Below are 20,556 nucleotides of genomic sequence, written 5' to 3' on the forward strand. Positions count from 1 at the left end.
AGGTTGCAAGGGGCCTGGTGTTGTAATTAGGAGTATATTTAGGTCTAGTTGACTAAATTATTCCCTTTGATTGAGTTTTCTTGAATTAGATTCTTTGATTGATTTGGTTTATTTAGTTTCTTTTCATTGAGGATTGCCTTGTAATACTAATTGTATAGCATCACAATACGAATGAATATAATAACAATATACTCTTTTATAAATTCTTCTTGGTATCTTAGCGAATACCTTTCGGTGGTGTTTGATCTCTAGTTAGGTGAATAGTTCGTCAAAAACCCTCGTCGGTTTCCCTTTTATGGTAGATGGTTTCCCTTTTTCCTTGGTGTCTCGAGCGTGTCTCTGCTTTGCGCGTTCTCTTCAGCACGTCTGTATCGACCATGTCTCTATCAATATCTCTTTGTGCTGCATCTGAACAAGCTTTGTTCAACGAGTCTCTGTCTACCTTAGTCAATGTCTTCGCACTTCATCTGGATAGTCTGCTCGTGTCTCTATTGATACTTGGTTTCTCAACTTGGTGGAGAGTTTGAGCATACCGGTATAGTCTTTGAAGTCTTATTTTTTCTTTCTTATACAATTGTGATCTTTCTGAATGGTAGTCTCAGATAAGGAAAATGAGGTGACACCCCCTCCTCCATTTTGTCCTGATCTATCTTTCAACCAATTACATCCCATTCAATAGGTCACTAGTGTTCTTCTAAAAGGTAAAAAAAATTCATGTTTGGGCTAAGTCCCTTCAACTTTATCTCGATGGGAAATGGAAGTCGAAGTGACTACTTTAAAATAGGCCTAGATCGACTGCCTCTGATCCTACTTTTGATGAGTGGGAGGCTAACAACTGCATCATTCTCAAATGGATGTTCAATTCTATGGAAGATCAGATTTACCATATGGTCATGTATAATGACACTATTTATGGTTGTAGACTACGCTGAATAAAATGTATGCTCATGCCCAGTGTGGTTCTCGGATATTTGAGCTTCATCAAGATATGTCTCTCATATCTTGCCTCTCAAGCAACCTTAGGCCTCTCTTTTGTAGTCTTCTTTGAGGTATGAATTTCCCTAAAAACTTCTCACACTTAGTTGTTCTTACTGCCACATACCATATCAACTGTACTACAAGTCAGGTACTCAAGGGCCCGACACCCCTTCATGTCCTTCAGCCATGTACTAACCTTTTTCTCTCCTTCCTAGTGTATTTGGGTGCACTTGCTTTATTCAAAATTGGAGTCGCTCCAACACGTAACTGGATGATAAGGCCATTCACCATGTTTTTGTTGGGTATTCATTATGTCAAAAGGTTACCAGTGTTATGATCCCCCACTCATCAGTTTATCATCATTGGATGTTACTTTCTTACAAAGTGTTCCTTTTTTTCACAGGTAATCCTCCCATGTCAGGACCAGCCTCGGAACCTTCTCTAACTCTGCCAAATCATTCCTTGCCTTCATAATTGTTCCTTATCCCTGAGTCTTCCTCTCCTTCCAATCCACCTGACCTCTTCTAGTGGTGCCCCACCACTTGTTCCCTATGATCAGTTCTACGCTCGACGATCGTCTGCTCATGTCCCTCCGTTGTCGTCTTCTCCTGAATTAGGTACCTCTCTTTCTCATACTTCTACTCCTCGTTATCCTACATGTGATTATCTCCCCCTTCATGTTTTGGTTTTATGAGAAGTACTGATAGTCCTATTACTAAGTATTTGTCTTACCATTACTTTTTAGATTCTTATAAGACTTTTCTTGGCCAGCTAGACTTCGATTTGATGGATGCCCAATCCGTCCTCCAGAATCCAAAGTGGATCTCTGCCATGCAAATGGAGATGGATGCCCTACAACATAATCATTCTTGGGACCTTGTTGATCTACCTTCTGGTGAGAAGACCATTGGTCGTAAGTGGGTTTCAGTATCAAGTATTTGGTTGATGGTATTGTTGATTGTTATAAGGCATGTCTTATGGCCAAGGGCTTCACCCAGATTCCAGGAAAAGAGTTTGGAGCTACTTTTCTCCAGTTGCTAAACTTATTACAACTCGACTTCTCATTTCTCTTGTTGCTACATACTCTTGGCCTTTGCATAAACTCGATGTCAAAAATACATTCCTCATTGGGGACCTTTCTGAGACTATCTATATGGACCCCCATCGGGTCTTATGGCCACGCTGAGTATTTGGGCAAAGTTTTTGATCTCCAAAAATCTCTCTATGGCCTTAAGTAATCTCCCCGGATAAGTAATCTCTCTATTGCCTTTAGTGATCTTGTGCTCGCTATGAGGTTTGTTCGGCGGCACTCAAACCATACATATTTTATTCGTCGTGAGTCTTAGGGCCAATGCAATATTATCTTAGTTTATGTTGATGACATCCTTATTACTGGCGATGACTCCCCAAGTGTGGTTCAGATAAAAGAGGATCTCCAAAAATCCTTTGACATTAAGGATTTAGGTCCTCTCCAATATTTTCTTGGTATTGAGATTGCTCGTTCTCGCCATGGTATATCTCTATCTCAACAAAAATATGTCCTTGATCTTTTTTAGGAAACTGGTATGCTTGGTTGTAAACTTGCCTCTACTCATATGGTTCCTAATCTCAACTTGTCAGCAAACTCAAGAGATTGTTTACCAGATTCTTCTATTTATCAGTATCTTGTGGGGCGCCTTATTTACCTAACAAACACGAGACCGAATATCTTATTTGCTGTTAGTGTTGTCAGTCATGTCCTAGACTTGGGTTATTCTATGGTTCTGGGGAGCTGTCAGGTACACCGTCTAGTCTCTCATGCTATACTAATGCTGATTATGCTGGCTCCATGAGTGACAATCGTTCTACTTTCCGGGGTGATCATCTTATATCGTGGAAAAGTAAGAAGCAACTAGATGTTTCTCAGTCCTCAACCAAGGCTAAATATCTTGCCATGGCTCATGGTATAAGCAAACTCATATGGCTCTGTTCTCTCCTCACTTAGTCTGATATTTTTGTGACAGACTCATCCTTTTTATATTGTGATAACAAGTCTGCCATCATGCTATTGTTTGACTTAGTTCTTCACGAAAGAACTAAGTATATAGAAGTTGACATCCATTTCATGTGGAAAAAAGTTCGGTCCAGCATTATCACTCTTAGCTTTGTTCTTTCATCGACTCAGACTATGGACATGTTTACTATAATGCCCCGATTAGGAATGCGTTACTTTTGGTATCCTCTTAATCAATCTCCTAATTAAATCAATCATTAAGTCACCAAAAATTTCGACAGCACCACCCCATAATACGGAGGATGCCAACCTGGAGTAAACACGCAGCAAAATCAGAAATATATTCACAACCTAGGCAGGGCCTCCGGCCATCTAACAATTCATATCATAGTTAAATTCTCGATTCTAAGCAGGGCCTTAGGCCACCTAACAAATCATACAATCAATGAATTCTCAAATCTAAGCAAAGCCTCAGACCATCTAACAGTCACACATAATTTCTCCACACAACAACATATATAATCAACATCCAGCGCAAATAGCAATCCAACAAACATAAGAAATCGTCAGGACACAAAGTCTACAAACCCGGTTCGGGAGTCCCGATCACACAGAGTACCCTCCCTACCGTCCATCCCACCATCGAATAAGGATATCACACAATGTCTCAACTAAGAAATATAGATACGACAAAATAGTAATAACATAATCAAAGTTTAGAACTATCTAGTCCTATCACTCTCCAGGGGTCCATCCATGTCACGCACCCTCCTTCTGATCAGCGACCTTGGTACCGGAACTAGACTCACCTGCGAGGAAGGAATAGGAGAAAGAAAAGGGTGAGCGAAAGACCCAGTAGGGAATAGTAAAGAGTAAGTGAATAACATAAAGCTGAAATATTAAAGAAAGGCACAAATGCAACAATATGATAGCTAACATCATGTACACCAAACAAAAGTAAATAATCACACCATACGAGATCCTAACTTGGCCCACCGGCATCCCTATACATATCGAGACACTGAACAGCCCAACGACATCATCATATGGTGTTTCGAACCCATATGGAATCCTGACTCGACCCACCAGCATTCCTGTACTCATAGGAACCCTGAACGGCCCAACGACATTCCACATTTCACATTTAACACAACTAGGAGATATATGGGTCCATACCCGACATCGACTATGCAATTATAATGCATGTCTAACATGGTTATGCAATAGGGTATACATACAACCTATATATATATATATATATATACTACATGATGCACGTTCAAGAATAATTCATGCTCAATGGAAGATTGAACAAGTAGGGTATGCAATATAACTCAAATCATACAACGAAGAAAACACAAAGTGGGGTTGTTCTCCCTTAGGCACAATTAAGGCGAGAACGCATCATAATGAACAATGGGGAAGGATAAATGTTCTCAATAGGAAGGCATATTCAAAGAGAATAGCAAAGGGTGGAATTTCCCTACCTCGCACTCCCAAAAATTAGCAATGTAAACCAATACTCAACCTTGAATTCTCTGGCCTCAATCAACCTATTTTTCGGTAAGTCCATCCTCCAATCAATATATAAACAACTTTAATTTCACATATCTAACACAAATTAACCCAATAAATCAAGAAATCATTACCTTCTCTTACCCGAAACTTTCCAAGTTCTTGAACTTCACCTACTCAAGCTTGCTACTCCAATCAACAATAGAATCTAGAAATGCAATCATAAACAAATCTAAATCAACCTATTAAATCACCCAAAATCTACCACACAAGCCCGTAACATATCCTCTAAAATGTGGATAGTCCTCTCACTCTGTCCATCACTCTACGGGTGATATGGAATAGTGAAATTCAGCTGTGTCCCTAAGGCCTCCTGCAAACTAGCCCAAAATCTACCAGTGAATCACGGGTCTTGACCGACACAATGGATAGTGGCACTCCGTGGAGTCGCACTATCTCCTGCACGTACAATGTGTGCTCAATGACTCTAAGGTGTCCATCTTGTTCACTGGTAGGAAGTGAGCTGATTTGATCAATCTATCAACTATCACCCAAACGCTATCATTTCGCTTAGGTGTCATCGGCAATGCTGTCACAAAGTTCATAGTGATCATCTCCCATTTTCATTGTGCCACCGGTAGGGATTGTAGTAAGCCCGCCGGCCTTTGGTGTTCCGCCTTCACTTGTTGGCATGTCAAGCATCTTGCCACAAATCTAGCTACATCGGCCTTCATGCCTCTCCACCAAAAGTTTCTTCTCAAGTCTCGGTACATCTTCGTGCCTCCAGGGTGCATAGCAAATTGAGAATGGTGTGCTTCTTTCAAGATCTCCTCTTGTAGCTCCTTGTCATCGGGTACTATCAATCTCCTCGCAAACCTCACACCTCCATCATCACCCCGAACCCATCCGGAGTCCTCCTCAAATGTATCAAAAATTGGGTCCCCATTTTGTGCATCCATCACCTTTTGAATCAACATTGGTCTAGAAGTGATACTACCTAAATACACCTTTTCCTCTACACTTTGCAACTCCAAACCAAATTGACTTATTGTCTCTACAATTCCCTACTCATGTATAAATAAACTAGCAACTCTATGCTTTCTACTCAATGCATCCGCAATCACATTTGCCTTACCCGGGTGATATTGTAAACTAAAGTCATAGTCCTCTAAATACTCCATCCACCTCCTTTGTCGCAAATTCAACTCTCTTTGGGTGAATAGATACTTAAGACTCTTATGATCCGAAAAGACATCAAATTTCTCTCCATAAAGATAATACCTCCATTGCTTCAAGGCAAATACAATTGCCGCCAACTCCAAATCATGAACCGGATAGTTTTTCTCATGTATCATCAACAACTAGAACCATACTCCACTATTCTATCTCTTTGCATCAACACACAACCCAACCCCACTCCGGAAGCATCACAATACACTTTGTATCCTACACTCCTCTCCGGAACCACTAATACTTGTGGAGATGTCAACCTACCCTTCAAATCCTTAAAATCTTTCTCACACTCATCCGACCACACAAATGGTGTACCTTTCCGCTTGAGTTGCATCATAGGCGCGGCAACACGCGAAAAGTCTTGGATAAACCTCCTATAATACCCCGCTAATCCCAAAAAACTCTTAATCTCTGAAACATTCTTAGGTCTCTCCCAATTCAACATGGATTCAACCTTCGAGTTATCTACCGCAATGCCCTCTTACTTAATTACATGGCCTAAGAATTTCACCTCCGTAGCCCAAAACTCACATTTACTCAACTTAGCATATAATTGATTCTCCCTCAATATTTGCAACACTAACCTCAAGTGTTCCTCATGCTCCTCTACCATCGGAGAATAAATCAAAATATCATCAATAAACACAACCACAAATCTATCTAAGAATGGGCGAAGGACCCTTTGCATCAAATCCATAGACACCGCCGGAGCATTTGTCAACCCAAATGGCATCACTAAAATCTCATAGTGCCCATATCGTGTCGAAATGCCGTCTTTGAAATATCCTCATTCCTAATCCTCAATTGGTGGTACCCCGAACGTAAGTCAATCTTAGAGAAATGCCTAGCACCTCTCAACTGATCAAACAAATCATTTATCCGTGGCAACCAATACTTGCTCTTTACCGTAACCTTGTTTAATTATCGATAGTCTGTACACATCCTCAACGAGCCATCTTTCTTCTTTACAAACAATACCGGTGCTCCCCACGGGGACACACTCGGTCTAATAAACACCAAGTCTTGTAACTTTTCCAACTGAGTCATCAATTCCTTTAATTCTGTCGGAGCCGTCCGATATGGTGGAATCAAAATTGGCTTAACATTCGGATGCAACTCAATGGTAAAGTCAATCTCCCTCTTCGGTGGTAATCCAGGTAACTCATCCAAAAATACATCAATGTTCTCCTCTACCATATGTGTCGGAGTAGCTACATCACCCCTAGGTGCCGATGTAATGAAACTCATGATCCTACAATTTTGATATGAAGGGTTGTCCATGAAGCGAGGACATGGGACGCCCTTCGACCCGTGTAACTGTATCACCCCTCCTTCCGGTACATTAAGAGTGACCTTCCTCTCCCAAAAGTCCATCAACGCATGATGCTTTGTTAACCAATCTACTCCAAGGATTACATCAAAATCCTTGAAGTCTAAGACATACAAATTAGCCTTTAGGGCTATACTACCAAACCGGCACACACAATCAAGAACTACACCCTCCAATGAGGTGAAATGCCCAAAAGGAGTGTCTACCGTAAACATTCATCTCATTGGAGAGATTTTCAAACTCAATGCATGTGCAAGGGATGTAGAAATGAATGATGTCGTAGCTCCTGAATCAAATAACACCTTTGCCCAACAATTTGAAATGAGAAAGGTACCTCCAATGAAGTTAGAATGCTCAAATGCCTTATGGTGTCCTAATGCAAATGCTCTCCCATGAGTCAATGTTGTCTGCTGCTTAGCCCCACCTCGCCCCCTCCCTCCTGACGGAATAGTAGAAGGAAGAGCTAGTGGTGGTAAACTCGGTACCTATGACTGCTCTGAAGCTCTGCCACCCCTTGGACACTCATGCTTTCTATGACCGACCATACCACACCCATAACACTTGACTCCCATGATGGTGCACTTGAAACACATAATCTTGCCATCTCTTGGCCCCGAACCTTTGCCTTGATCAACCTTTCTGGCCCCTCAAGCCCTGAAACTCAGTCCTCAATTTTTTCTGGCTACCTCCTCCACTACCACTAATTGTTGAAGCTTTGCGACCTTTCTGCACATCCCAATACTGGCGGGAGTTGCGCTCTTCTCGCTCTAACTCTAGTGCCATATCCATTGTCTCATCATAAGTCCTCACCCTAGAAGCAATCACCATCCTACCAATGCTCGGAAGTAGACCATCTCAGTATTTCTCAGCTTTGCTTTCATCATCTGGAGCATAGTTCTTCCCATACTTGTACAACTCCTCATACTTCTTGGTATACTGTGACACTGTCATCTCGGGTGTTTGCACCAAATCAAGATACTGTTTGGCCTTATCCACCTAGAAAGACCGTGGCACGAACCGTTGTATTAATAGTAACTCAAAGGACACCTAAGTCAAATCATTCTTCCTCTGATCCAAGGAATCCCATCACTCAAAAGCTGTCCCCCTCAAATAATATGAGATCAATATCATCCTCCTATTGTCCGGTATAGCCAAGGTCTCCAATCGCCTGCTCATCTAGCGCAACCACCCCCCAACCTCAAAACCCTCCCCCTCTCCAGAAAACTCCGGGGGATTTGTCTTATGCAGCTGCTCCATATCATATAACTCTCGTCCAGGCTTCGACAAAGCTCTATCCTCAATATCAGCTCCTGAAATCTGCCCTTCACTGCGGTCCACTGGTGCCCTACCCATCTGAGTCTGTACCACCTGAGCTAGTGACCTCACTATCTCCACAATATCTCTCATTGATGTTGGTGACTCCTCAATAGTAGGAAGGGTCACCTGCACACTTGGGGTCTCCCGCATCTGCCCTGGTCGAACAACCGTGGTCCTTGCATGTTGGTCACTCCCTGTATTTGGCTCGTCCTGTACGATCCCTTCCTCCCGTGTCCCTATATCAGAATCAGGTACCGACTCCTGTGTACTGGAAGTACGTCTAGTAGTACGTGTCATCCTACCACCTCGGCCCTTAACTCGGCCTCTCTGGAGAAAGAATACATACCGAATCAGTGGAGGTCGTGACATGGCCTGGAGACTCACTAACATACTATACAAACTTCCCTGGACCCATACACAGATCCTATATTTCGTAACCTGGCTCCGATACCAAAATGTAATGCCCCGATCCGGAATGCGTTACTTTTGGTATCCTCTTAATCAATCTCCTAATTAATTCAATCATTAAGTCACCAAAAATTTCGACAACACCTCCCCATAATACGGAGGATGCTAACCTGGAGTAAACAAGCAGCAAAATCACAAATATTTTCACAACCTAGGCAGGGCCTCCGGCCATCTAACAATTCATATCACAGTTAAATTCTTGATTCTAAGCAGGGCCTCAGGCCACCTAACAAATCATACAATCAATCAATTCTCAAATTTAAGCAAGGCCTCAGGCCACCTAACAGTCACACATAATTTCTCCACACAACAACATATATAATCAACATCCAGCGCAAATAGCAATCCAGCAAACATAAGAAATCGTCAGGACACAAAGTCGACAAACCCGGTTCGGGAGTCCCAATCACACGGAGTACCCTCCCTACCGTCCATCCCACCATCGAATAGGGATATCACATAATTTCTCAACTAAGAAATATAGATACGACAAAATAGTAATAACATAATCAAAGTTTAGCACTATCTAGTCCTATCACTCTCCAGGGGTCCATCCATGTCACGCACCCTCCTCCTGATCCGTGACCCTGATAGCGGAACTAGAGTCACCTGCGAGGAAGGAATAGGAGAAAGAAAAGGGTGATTGAAAGGCCCAGTAGGGAATAATAAAGAGTAAGTGAATAACATAAAGTTGAAATATTAAAGAAAGACACAAATGCAACAATATGATAGCTAACATCATGTACACCAAACACAAGTAAATAATAACACCATACGAGATCCTAACTTGGTCCACCGGCATCCCTATACATATCGGGACCTTGAACCGACCAATGGCATCATCATATGGTGTTTCGAGCCCATATGGATTCCTGACTCGGCCCACCGGCATTCCTGTACTTATAGGAACCCTGAACGGCCCAACGGCATTCCACATTTCACATTTAACACAACTAGGAGATATACGGGTCCATACCCGACATCGACTATGCAATTACAATGCATGTCTAACATGGTTATGCAATAGGGTATACATACAACCTATATATATATATATATATATATATATATACTACATGATGCATGTTCAACAATAATTCATGCTCAATGGAAGATTGAACAAGTAGGGTATGCAATATAACTCAAATCATACAACAAAGAAAACACAAAGTGGGATTGTTCTCTCTTAGGCACAATTAAGGCGAGAACGCATCATAATGAACAATGGGCAAGGATAAATGTTCTCAATAGGAAGGCATATTCAAAGAGAATAGCAAAGGGTGGAATTTGCCTACCTTGCACTCCCAAAAGTTAGCTATGTAAACCAATACTCAACCTTGAATTCTCCGGCCTCAATCAACCTATTATTCGGTAAGCCCATCCTCCAATCAATATATAAACGACTTTAATTTCACATATCTAACACAAATTAACCCAATAAATCAAGAAACCATTACCTTCTCTTACCCGAAACTTTCCAAGTTCTTGAACTTCACCTACTCAAGCTTGCTACTCCAATCAACAATAGAATCTAGAAATGCAATCATAAACAAGTCTAAATCAACCTATTAAATCACTAATTTCATCTAATTTAACGATTTTTCCCCAAATCCACAAAACCCATAAAACCCTAAGATTAATCTTCCCCAAATCTAACCTCAAAATTCAAATACAAGGTTGTAGAGATCTTACCCAAGTGTAGACTCCTTCAATTTCACCTAAATAACAAGATTTTGATGTGTCAAAACCTAATTTCCAACAGCTAAGGAAAGTAGAAAAAGTTTGACTTAAATACCTTGATTTAGAGCCAAATGGGTGAACTAAAGGCTTGAATGAATGTTAGCCGGAAATGGTGGCTGGCCGGCGACTAGAACTGGCCGAAAAAGTGTTTGGTGGAAGGTGGAAGCTGCTGGTTTGTGGAGGGTGGAAAGGAGTGAGAGCAACCAAAAAAAAGAAAGAAGGCAGAAGAAAAGAAGAAAGAAAAGGAGAAGGTGAGGGGAGGGGCCGATTCTCTCCCCCCTTTTGTTTTTTTTTGTTTTTTATAAATGACTAATTTGTCCTCTAAATTTTCAGAATTACAGTTTTGTCCTTATGCTTGAGCTAACCATTTCTTTTACAATTTTATTTATTTATTTTATATATATATATATATATTTTAGAATTTAGTCAACCTTAGATATTTCCGAGTCGGGGTATTACATTTACTAAGTCTATAGGGGCCCTTCTTTACTTCAGTCATCTCTTGTCAATCTGGATCTCGTCAATCTCTTCGCATCACCTAAAGCGGAGTGTTGGAATTCAGAGTATATTTAGGTCTAGTTGTCTAAATTATTCCCTTTGATTGAGTTTCTTTTAATTAGGTTGCTTGATTGATTTGGTTGATTAAGTTTCCTTTGATTAATTGATTGCCTTGTAATATAAATTGTATAGCATCACAATACGAATGAATGTAATACAATATACTCTTTCACAAATTCTTCTCCTGGTACATTTTCTTTCGGGGCCTGCTATATTTTTAATTTTTGTTGGCCTGGTACATTTTTTATGGGCCCTAATACATTTTTTATTGAGGACTTCTACATTTTTTATTAAGGGTCTGTCACATTTTAGTGGGGGTCTGATACATTTTGTCCGGTATATACAATGTGTTTTGCAAAATTTTATTGAGGGCTGGATACAAAACTGATCCACCTTTGACCATATGGTTTATAAATGTGGTATTTTGACTCATATTCTGCACCTACAGCTCACTAACTGATATACACTATCCAGATAGGCCTAGATGTTGTCCGAACAACGTTCATTCTATGTAATTGAAAGATCTTAGTAGAGTGCTTCCTGTCCGAACAAGCTTAGGTGCTGTCCGGACAGGTTGAGTCTAAAATTAAGACAGAGTGTTTGTTGTCCGGACATTCCAAGGTGCTGTCCAGACAACAATCGTAGATTTGCAATTTGGGACAGCTAGTATAAATAGTATTTTATAGGATTTTGTTAAACATATTTGAATGATTTAGTAGAACTTGACGGATTTTTTCAGATCCCATACTTATAAACTCAAGAAAATTCTAAACGAAAATCTTGTACCCAACATATATATATATATATATCCCTAAATGAAAGTAAGGAATAATAGAAACAACACATCTATAGCTTTTTAAGCTTTAAATTGTGAAAAATATATCTAGAGAGAGATGAGAAGGAAGAGAGAAAGAAGAAGAAGAAGAAGAAGAAAGAGACGAAGAAGAAAAGAAGAAGAAATAGAAGAAAAATGTTTGTGGAAGATAGAAGGATAGGAAGTAGAAAGGTAAATGATCATTCTATGGGTACTTCTATGTCCATGTATTTTTTTTTGGACCTAGATGTCGAAAATTACACTAATAGGTACTGATTTGACATTATCACATATATATATACATTGTAGATAAATTTATATGCAAGATTTTTCATCTCAGAATATATTAGGGGTTGTCAAAAAAACCCGACAAACCAAGCCGACCGTTTGGTCGGTTTAACTATTTTTCTTTTTCGAAAACTGATCGATTGGTTTTTTAAATAAAAAGCAGAAATAATTGGTCGGTTTTGAATATTTTTATAAAACTGATCGGTTAAAACTGATTGGCCGTCATAATAAATATTATAGTATATAATGATTAGTCATTAGTTTTTAATATATATATACAATATATAGTATATAATGATTAGTCATTAGTATTTACTTTACTACTTATGACTTAATAGACACGAACTTTGAGATTTATATTAATATATTTAGATAATAAGTATATATTAATATTATATATATATATAATTAAATATATAACTCTACAATTTGTACCATTAATTATTTGATATTAATACGGGAATGAGATATTGAATAGAATGTTGCGATTTCAATAGTCTTATTCAAGTATTGATTGCAAATTTTTTTATGAATCTACTTATTCTAAATTTCTTTCTAAATTGAGGTATTAACTGAAAAACCGACCAAAGTGGAATGGTCGGTTATAACTTCATTGTTACAAAAACTGATCGGTCATTGGTTTTCACTAATGAAAAAACCGAACTTTCGATCTAGGGAAGAATATACCAAATAACCGACCACACCGACCGATTGACAACCCTAGAATATATTGATGATGAATCTTATTTGAAAGAAATTTTCATGTTGATTTAGAATATATAATTTTTTTCAAAATCCATCATGTATTTTTAGAAATAAATCATTTTGAAGTTTTATTTAATAAAAGAAAAAAAGTCAAAATTGATGATGTCATGCATTGAGAAAATGTGGGAGAACTAAAATGAAAAGACTATTGATTAAAATTTTATAAAATAAAAAAAGTCACATAAATAATTTAATGAATTGTGTCTTCATTAATAAAAATTTTTAAGTTATCTTTATTGGAACTTTTTTTTTAAAATGAAAACACTATTCATTAAAATTTTATAAAATAAAAAAAGTCACATAAATAATTTAATGAATTGTGTCTCTATTAATAAAAATTTTTAAGTTATCTTTATTGGAACTTTTTTTTTTTAATTGTGCCCTTTAATGGTAATTGGCGTAAGAAAAAGAAACGAGAGAATGTGTCTTACTAACTTGTTCATAGACATTCGTAAATTAAAAAACAAAAAGAGTATAAAATATAAACCTACAGAGATGATGTGTCTTATCCATGTTCATATGGAAGGCATCTGAACTGACTTTTTATTTTCTTTGAAGAGGATTTTCCCCATGTATGCACAGATATACATGTGTACATAAGCAGACTAAAACACTGCCAGTCTTACACGGAGCATGATATTTTACTAGACCTATTCCTTGGTTTCTAAAAACCACCACAAATGAACGATAGAATTGATTACAAAGCTGAGTAGCTGATGCAGATCTTTGTTTTGTTATCTTTGAAGGATAAAAACCAAAACTTGCAAACCCCATCTCATTTTGTTCACTCGTCCCTCAATCAGAGATCATGGCAAGTTCAACAATTTCAAGTTAAAAAAAGGAAACAAACACAGTAAGAACAAGTTTGAGAGTAAGCCAAGAAGCGAAAAGAATCGACACAGTTGGAACAAATTGAAATTTGTATTGCCTTCTGAAAATACTCTACACAAGGCGAAGAATTCCTGCTGTAATCTGTAACTGTCTTCAAAGTTACAAGAAGGAAATGCTGTTTTTCCATTTCCAGATGAATCTCCTTACAGCATAAACTTTCACTGACAACATCGTTGCTTTCCCTACAACAAGATATTTACAAACCAACCATTTGTTGGTAAGCCATCAGTGACATCAACAAGTAACAACAAATGTTAGTGTGTTTTTCTTGACTTTGTGTCGAGCATCATTGATAACTCGTGCTTGTTGCTTCCTCCTTCCTGTTCATTTGCATAAATATTACGAAACTTCTTTCGACTGTTGCAGACCTTGTCCAAAATCTTTGCTGCTGATTGAAACACACATCATTGCTTCACAATGACAGCACCAGGATGGCTTGTTTCTGCAATCAAATGCCTAACTGACTTGTTGGGTGATGATCTATTGGATCTGAGAGTCAACCAGTTTGCTGGTCTTTTTCTAGCATATTTGGTCGATCCAATTTCACTTTTATTCTCAACTGCAGAGTGCACAAGCTTAGTCCTTTTTGAAGGCATCATCTGAACCGCACCATTTTTTGAGGAAGCTAAATCATCAGATTTCATTACCGCAATCCTTGCTGAAAATATTTCTTCAGCCTTCTCACTCAATTTTGACTTGCAACCTTTCACGACCTTCTGTGAAGGCTTCTTTATCCATCTAACTATTCCTTCTTGGTTTCGCCTCAAGGTGTTAGCTGCCATTTCATACAAGGTTTCAGCTGCAGCCAATACAGCTGGACAGTGCTCAACTGTCAAAAACAAAAAGAAACACTGATATAAGAAGACAAATAAGTGAAATATTCTAAAATAAAAAACACAAAGAAACACTGATATAAGAAGACATAATATAAGTCAAATATTCTAAAATCCCTAAGCTCTGTTTTAAATTTTATATCTTAGTCATACCCAAGGTCTTTGCTCAACGGCAGAAGATGCTAGAACACCAAAATCAAATGCATTGGATCTGAAACCAAGACCTTCTGCATGAAAGATGCCACTTGACCACAGAATCAAAGGCTTTGCTTGGCAAGCCTGTTTATCCAGAATCCTTAAGCCAACAATCCCCACATCATAACACATAAAGCACAAGCGGGAAAAAATTTTTAAAAAAAAAAGCGAGAAAGACACCCCTCTACAAACATCTGAGTCTTGGGCATGGAGCCATTGCAAAATAACACATAAAAAATAAAAAAGCAGATGGCTGTCATTCAAATTAAATTGAAATAAGAGGTACCAGTAACTGCAAAGCTTACCATTTGCTTGATACTTCAGTTCACCTCCAGAATCTGCAAATTTGAGATCATAAATCTCTTGTTAAATGCGATATATTGAAAAACCCGTGAATCTATCAGAAAGATTCAAGCACCAAAACACCTCCATCACCAACAATACAGGAAACAAATTAGATAAGTTGATTTTTCCAAAAATAAAAGTTCGACAAAATTTCTACCTCGAGAAGCACAGGAAGATCTAGAACAGGTGGCAGGTGATGATGATCCCATTTTGGCCCAAGAAAGTCTCAGAGATACAGATCGAGACATGCTATTTTCTTTAACACCTAACCTCTGCTCTTCTGAAGGAACTAGAGTTTCATCATAAACTAATGAATCCAACTTTGCAAGGCAACTGGTGCCAGTCTTGAGAGAATTAGCAGAATTCTGTATCCTTACCCATCTTCCTTGGCACGTACTCTTACTTGTTAATAATTTAGCAGCATCAGAATTGATTCTACAATGACCATTAAAAGTATGTGACCAAGGAAATGGCGGCAAGCTAGCTCTACGAGACATTTGCTTGCGTGAACGCATATCTGGAGTGTTTCTAGAAGATACAGCAGGCTTAGTTGCATCCAGAAGCAAAGACTCCAAATCCTTGGGTGGAGGAAGCACCAGACGTTTCAAAACATCTTTAGGTTTACATAATGGAATATCAAGCAGCTTAATAGAAGCTTCAGCTAAGTTACAACGGTCCTCGACCTTTGAAAAGCACAGCAAAGCATATCATTAGTCATCATTAGAATTGAATTGATTTACCAGGGAAAAATATTGTTCATGAATAAAACAAGTCCAGAGAGATGCACTTTAGAGGAATCCTCAGTGCCAAAAATAAAGGTGCACCACTACTGCCTATTAATCCATTTTAGTCAGGCAAAATACCTGCTCAAATATGATCCCACAGACAATTTATTTTGGTGTCAAGATCTCATTCAGGTATATGTTAAGATTTCCATCTGATCAAGCATATCTTTCAAAAGGGCCCATCATATTGTCAAACCTAGAGAATGGGCAATCTCCAACAATTCTAAAGAGCATTAAATTTCCTATTATAATCATCATCATCATTGTAGCCATTTTTCTTATTTTAGTAAGTATGATCATCATAATCATCAAAGCCAAATTTATTATCTTAATAAATTAGTTACCATCATCGTCAAAACTATAATCCCCCATAATTTGGAGTCAGCTAAATGAATCCATAAGAGAAATTAGTTGTAATTTACATTTTCCATTTTCCATTCATTTATATAAAATCAAGCAAATTGATCAAACCATGCACAATTTTACACGGACTCTGGACATTCTCTAAAGTCTTTACCTATCTCAGTTCGTGTGTCACGACTACTAACCTTGTCAGTCAAAGATACATCTGCCATGCAAGAATCAACATTAGCACCATTTGTTACAGAGCTCGATAGGAATGGGGAATTTTTCTTATTAGAAAAGCTATCAACCTCAGCAAAATCTTGGGACTGGTGCGACCCTGAGAGTTGAAGAATCGAGCAAGCTCTTCCAATAGAATGCATAATATTATCAGTGTGTATTGCTGCTTTCTTCCCCTTGTCTTTTCCTAATCTGGGATACGTGCAGCTTCCATCAAGGAGTGTGTTTAGAGATAAATCATCTATTGGCTCTGTGATATCCTGAATATCTGTTTTCAGACCATATACTCCTGAAATAACATCAAAAAGAATATAAGTGACTTCATGCTAGAAAAAGGAATACATAGGCTCAGAAAGAAAATTTCCTCTGGAAAGTAAGTATTACACAGGTAGTTTTAACTATATGCAAAAACCAAAATCTTGAACAAGAAAGACCAGAAGAGTCAGCGACGTCACAAGTGGTGACATAACTTGGGAACTAAGCCCCATACCTGACAATGTTTTTTGTCCAAAAAGGTAAAATCATATTAAAAGGGCAGAGGCGTTGCCCACCCAAACCTGACAACTATAATGAAGCAGTTCTTTGTAGTCTGCTTCTTCTTTTGAATCAATAGTATGGTCGAAACTGGGATCACGAGGAAGAAAAAGTGGGAGTCCTCACCACGGAGAATTATCAACACAATCCATTTATGGCATACCATCATAAAGGTTTTTTCTTAAGCTACGCTAAGTGATGACTTTATCCAAAGCAATAAATTAGCAACAAGTATTGACCACTGCATCGTGTAATCTGACCATGCGGATTAAATTTATTACAAAGAAAATGGCAAGTAGATGTATGACATCAACCTCAATCATCTCATCAGTTGCTAACTTGCAATTGAACGAAATCAAAAAAATGTTTTTACTCGGCCACATTGAGCATACCAATTTAATGTGGAAGAAAAGAAAAGCGAATTATCACTGAAACAAGCCATAACAAGCACAAATATATATCAGAACATAATTATTCAAATGCAATTCATGATGAGCCATGGTAGCATGCGTGAAATATTAGGTGTGCCCATGCTTCAATCATTTCGAAACACATGAAATATATACCCAGAGACCAATAATGATAACTAAGCCCAAGCAAAACAAAAGCAATAGAAACTCCAAATAATTCAGAAATTAAATACATTACTCAAGTAATTAAACATAGCAAGATTGACAATGAAGTACAATAAATTGACAAATTAGAACCCAATAATCAAGCAATGAATCCCATTCTAGCAAACATATAAATCAAACAAAATGGCTATCAGAATCCATTATTAAGCAACCAAACCCAAAAATTACAAGAGCTAGCTCAATCCTAATCAAAAGACAAATTAGACCCAACCCATCACCTTCTTTCTCTAAAACGCTGAACCAAGCCAAGCATCTTCCTCTCTTTCGCATACTCTTCGATTCACCCTTCATTTTCTCTATTTGCCCTTCATTTTCCCTTCCCCTTAATCAGAACCTGAACACTCCGAATTGAGACTCCCATTTCATCCCAACATGATTAAAATCGGCTAAACTTAATATTGGAGCTCGGACTTTCTTTACTTGATCGGGTGCCGCTGGCGGAAGACATACGGATCCAAAGCCGAGAGGAGGATTTTAGCAAGCTTATTCACTTTGACAGAGATCAACATGTATCTTCTCTCGCCCTAGTCATTGATTCGATCGGCTATTGGTCCTCTGAGAAGCGTTTGACATAGAAACGGTAGTGGTGGCTCGGAGCTGTGTGTTGGTTGGAGAATCCCCAAACTCTAGGGTTTTTCTCCCTTCCCTGCCTGTCTTTGTTTGTTTACTTTATTTATTTACTTTATTTATTACGATGGAACAGGACAAGGCCCCTAATAATTAATATTGTAATCCCTTAATAATTAATATTGTAATCGAAATCATTGGTTATGTCCCTGATGTTTCCTAAATTTATTGATTCTGTCTTTCAAATATAAAATTTATTGATTATGTCATTGATGTTTCAAAAATATTATAAATCTGTCCCGATTTTGAATTGTCCGACCGTTTCTCAATGGAGAATGCTTATGCGGCATCGAAAATACATTACACAGTTTACATGTCATTTTTTTTAAAGGAAAACACGTCATTATTTTTTTAAAACAATTACACGTTAAAAAAGAATAGCAACATCATGATATTAGGGCAACGATTGAGTTCCTCCCTCTTCTGTGCAACTTGATTGACGGCAATTAGGGCTCTTCTCTGAACTGCGGTACACGAACCAGGTTTGATTTTATGCCCATCAATGTTGCCATGTCAAGTCTTTTGATTTTCTAGCATCAATCTCTGTAGGCTATCTTTCTACTTCAATTCCTTTAATTATCTGGGTATCAATCTGTGAACCAGGTTGTAAAAAGGATGTCAATTTCCCAGTTGTAATTCCCCATGTCTTTAAGAGGAATGTATACAGAAAAAGTATTTGCTCCCGCAATATCATTAACATCACTCTCAATTTCACTATGTAAACTGTGCAAATCATCTTCATGTACTTCACCATCACTCAATCCCCTAACTGACTCAATGATGGGATCATATGACTCCTCATCTCCATATTGATCACTTAAATCATCATTCATGAATGGATCTTGTCACGCCCCGATCCGTGGAGGAAGCAATAAACCAGTATTGGCAAAAACTTGACCGACACCAAAGTGTGTGTGTACTTACCCCAAGTGTAGGGTATCGGCAAGTAATAAACCGGTAAGTCCAATATCGATCCACGAGGAAGCAATGCAAATTTGGTGGTGAATGATATGCAAATGATTAGCTAACACTACTAAATGCAATGAATATCAAAGTAAAGACAAGTAATAAAAATGGTCGAATGACTCGGTAGCATGAGCGATTTTGTAATCAAAGTAAATGAGAATTGGATTTAAAAAAATTAATTAAAAACATCTAGTCTCTAATCCGTCCCGGTGGCTACTCGGTTCTCATACTCAAGGTATCATTGCAAACACACACAACCATACACAATGCATTGTGTGATACTATTAATCATGCATATGCAAAGAGAATTGGGATATAAGACTTCAATTCATACATGTAGGCCCTCGGGTCTCTTAATCTACAATGAACGCAAAGGGATAAGAACCTAATATTATGGATTAATGTTCCCCCTTGAGGCTCGACTTGGCTAACACCTTAGTTTCACACTCAAAGATCAATTGACCATATCTCTCCCATGTACATTCCTAAATTAACCCAAAACTTCATCATCAATACACATAATTAATAGCTATGCAATGAAATACTCGATTAATTAAGGAAATCATGCAATGGGTTAACAATTCACAATCGAACACATTAGATGCAATCCCTAGACTAGACAATCCAAGAATACAATCAAATATGTCATTCTCATATATCCAATCACACAACTATCACGAAATTAAAAGAGAGGGATCGAAGCTACGACCCTTTGAACATACCTTTAGTAATCGAAACCTTGCACCCACCGTTTGGGACTAGAAACTAGAAAGGGGACTTAGCCACTCATTATAATGAGAATAAACATCAATTTTATAGAGGAAAACCAATGTTTACAATCAAGATCACAAGAACTAAGCAAAACCCTAGAGAGAGAAAGAAAGAGAAAAACTATGGTGTCTAGATGTTTAAGAGTGAATGAATGAATGAGAAGGAAAACCCAAATCTTAGGGTTTTCCCCTCTTTTTACAAGTACAAATACCTATTTACCCTTACAAAGCTTTCTCCCATTCGTTACATCTATACATATATAATTACGGAGTCCTGAAGTGTTTTTGGAGCTGTCCACGTCAGCTTCTATGAGCAACATACTGTTGCCACTTGGAAATTGTTTTTGATTAAATGAAATTTGCTTTGCTTTTAATTAAATGAAAGTAATTGCGG

At 38.2% G+C, this 20,556-nt stretch overlaps 1 protein-coding gene and 1 long non-coding RNA gene across 3 annotated transcripts; both read right to left on the reverse strand.

Annotated features, from left to right (window-relative positions):
- Window positions 1–9,294: 9,294 nt before the first annotated feature.
- Window positions 9,295–10,824, reverse strand: LOC119986388. The gene is made up of 5 exons (XR_005465265.1): window positions 10,630–10,824; window positions 10,527–10,552; window positions 10,292–10,365; window positions 10,130–10,195; window positions 9,295–9,443 (listed from the first exon to the last, which is right to left on the reverse strand). It is a non-coding gene; the product is annotated as an uncharacterized LOC119986388 (long non-coding RNA).
- Window positions 10,825–13,900: 3,076 nt separating this feature from the next.
- On the reverse strand, window positions 13,901–18,453 carry LOC119987389. 2 transcript variants are annotated; one of them, XM_038832284.1, is made up of 5 exons: window positions 18,018–18,453; window positions 16,702–16,919; window positions 15,421–15,946; window positions 15,224–15,256; window positions 13,901–14,719 (listed from the first exon to the last, which is right to left on the reverse strand). In XM_038832284.1, exons 1-5 carry the CDS (start codon window positions 18,088–18,090, stop codon window positions 14,295–14,297), a joined length of 1,275 nt encoding a protein of 424 aa, XP_038688212.1. In that variant the 5' UTR covers window positions 18,091–18,453; the 3' UTR covers window positions 13,901–14,294. The 2 variants fall into 2 exon arrangements, with proteins under 2 accessions (XP_038688212.1, XP_038688211.1); XM_038832283.1 differs by having other exon boundaries at window positions 16,597–16,919.
- Between the last annotated feature and the right edge of the window lie 2,103 nt (window positions 18,454–20,556).

Source organism: Tripterygium wilfordii, chromosome 20, assembly GCF_013401445.1.
Source record: "Tripterygium wilfordii isolate XIE 37 chromosome 20, ASM1340144v1, whole genome shotgun sequence".
NCBI lineage: Eukaryota > Viridiplantae > Streptophyta > Magnoliopsida > Celastrales > Celastraceae > Tripterygium > Tripterygium wilfordii.

Coding starts and splice junctions, on each gene's coding strand:
- LOC119987389 (XM_038832283.1), bottom strand. CDS start 18,090: ATGAAGGGTGAATCGAAGAGTATGCGAAAGAGAGGAAGATGCTTGGCT. Junction 16,920..18,017: donor CAGCGTTTTAGAGAAAGAAG/GTGATGGGTTGG, acceptor ATGTTATTTCAG/GAGTATATGGTCTGAAAACA. Junction 15,947..16,596: donor ATGTATCTTTGACTGACAAG/GTTAGTAGTCGT, acceptor TGCTTTTCAAAG/GTCGAGGACCGTTGTAACTT.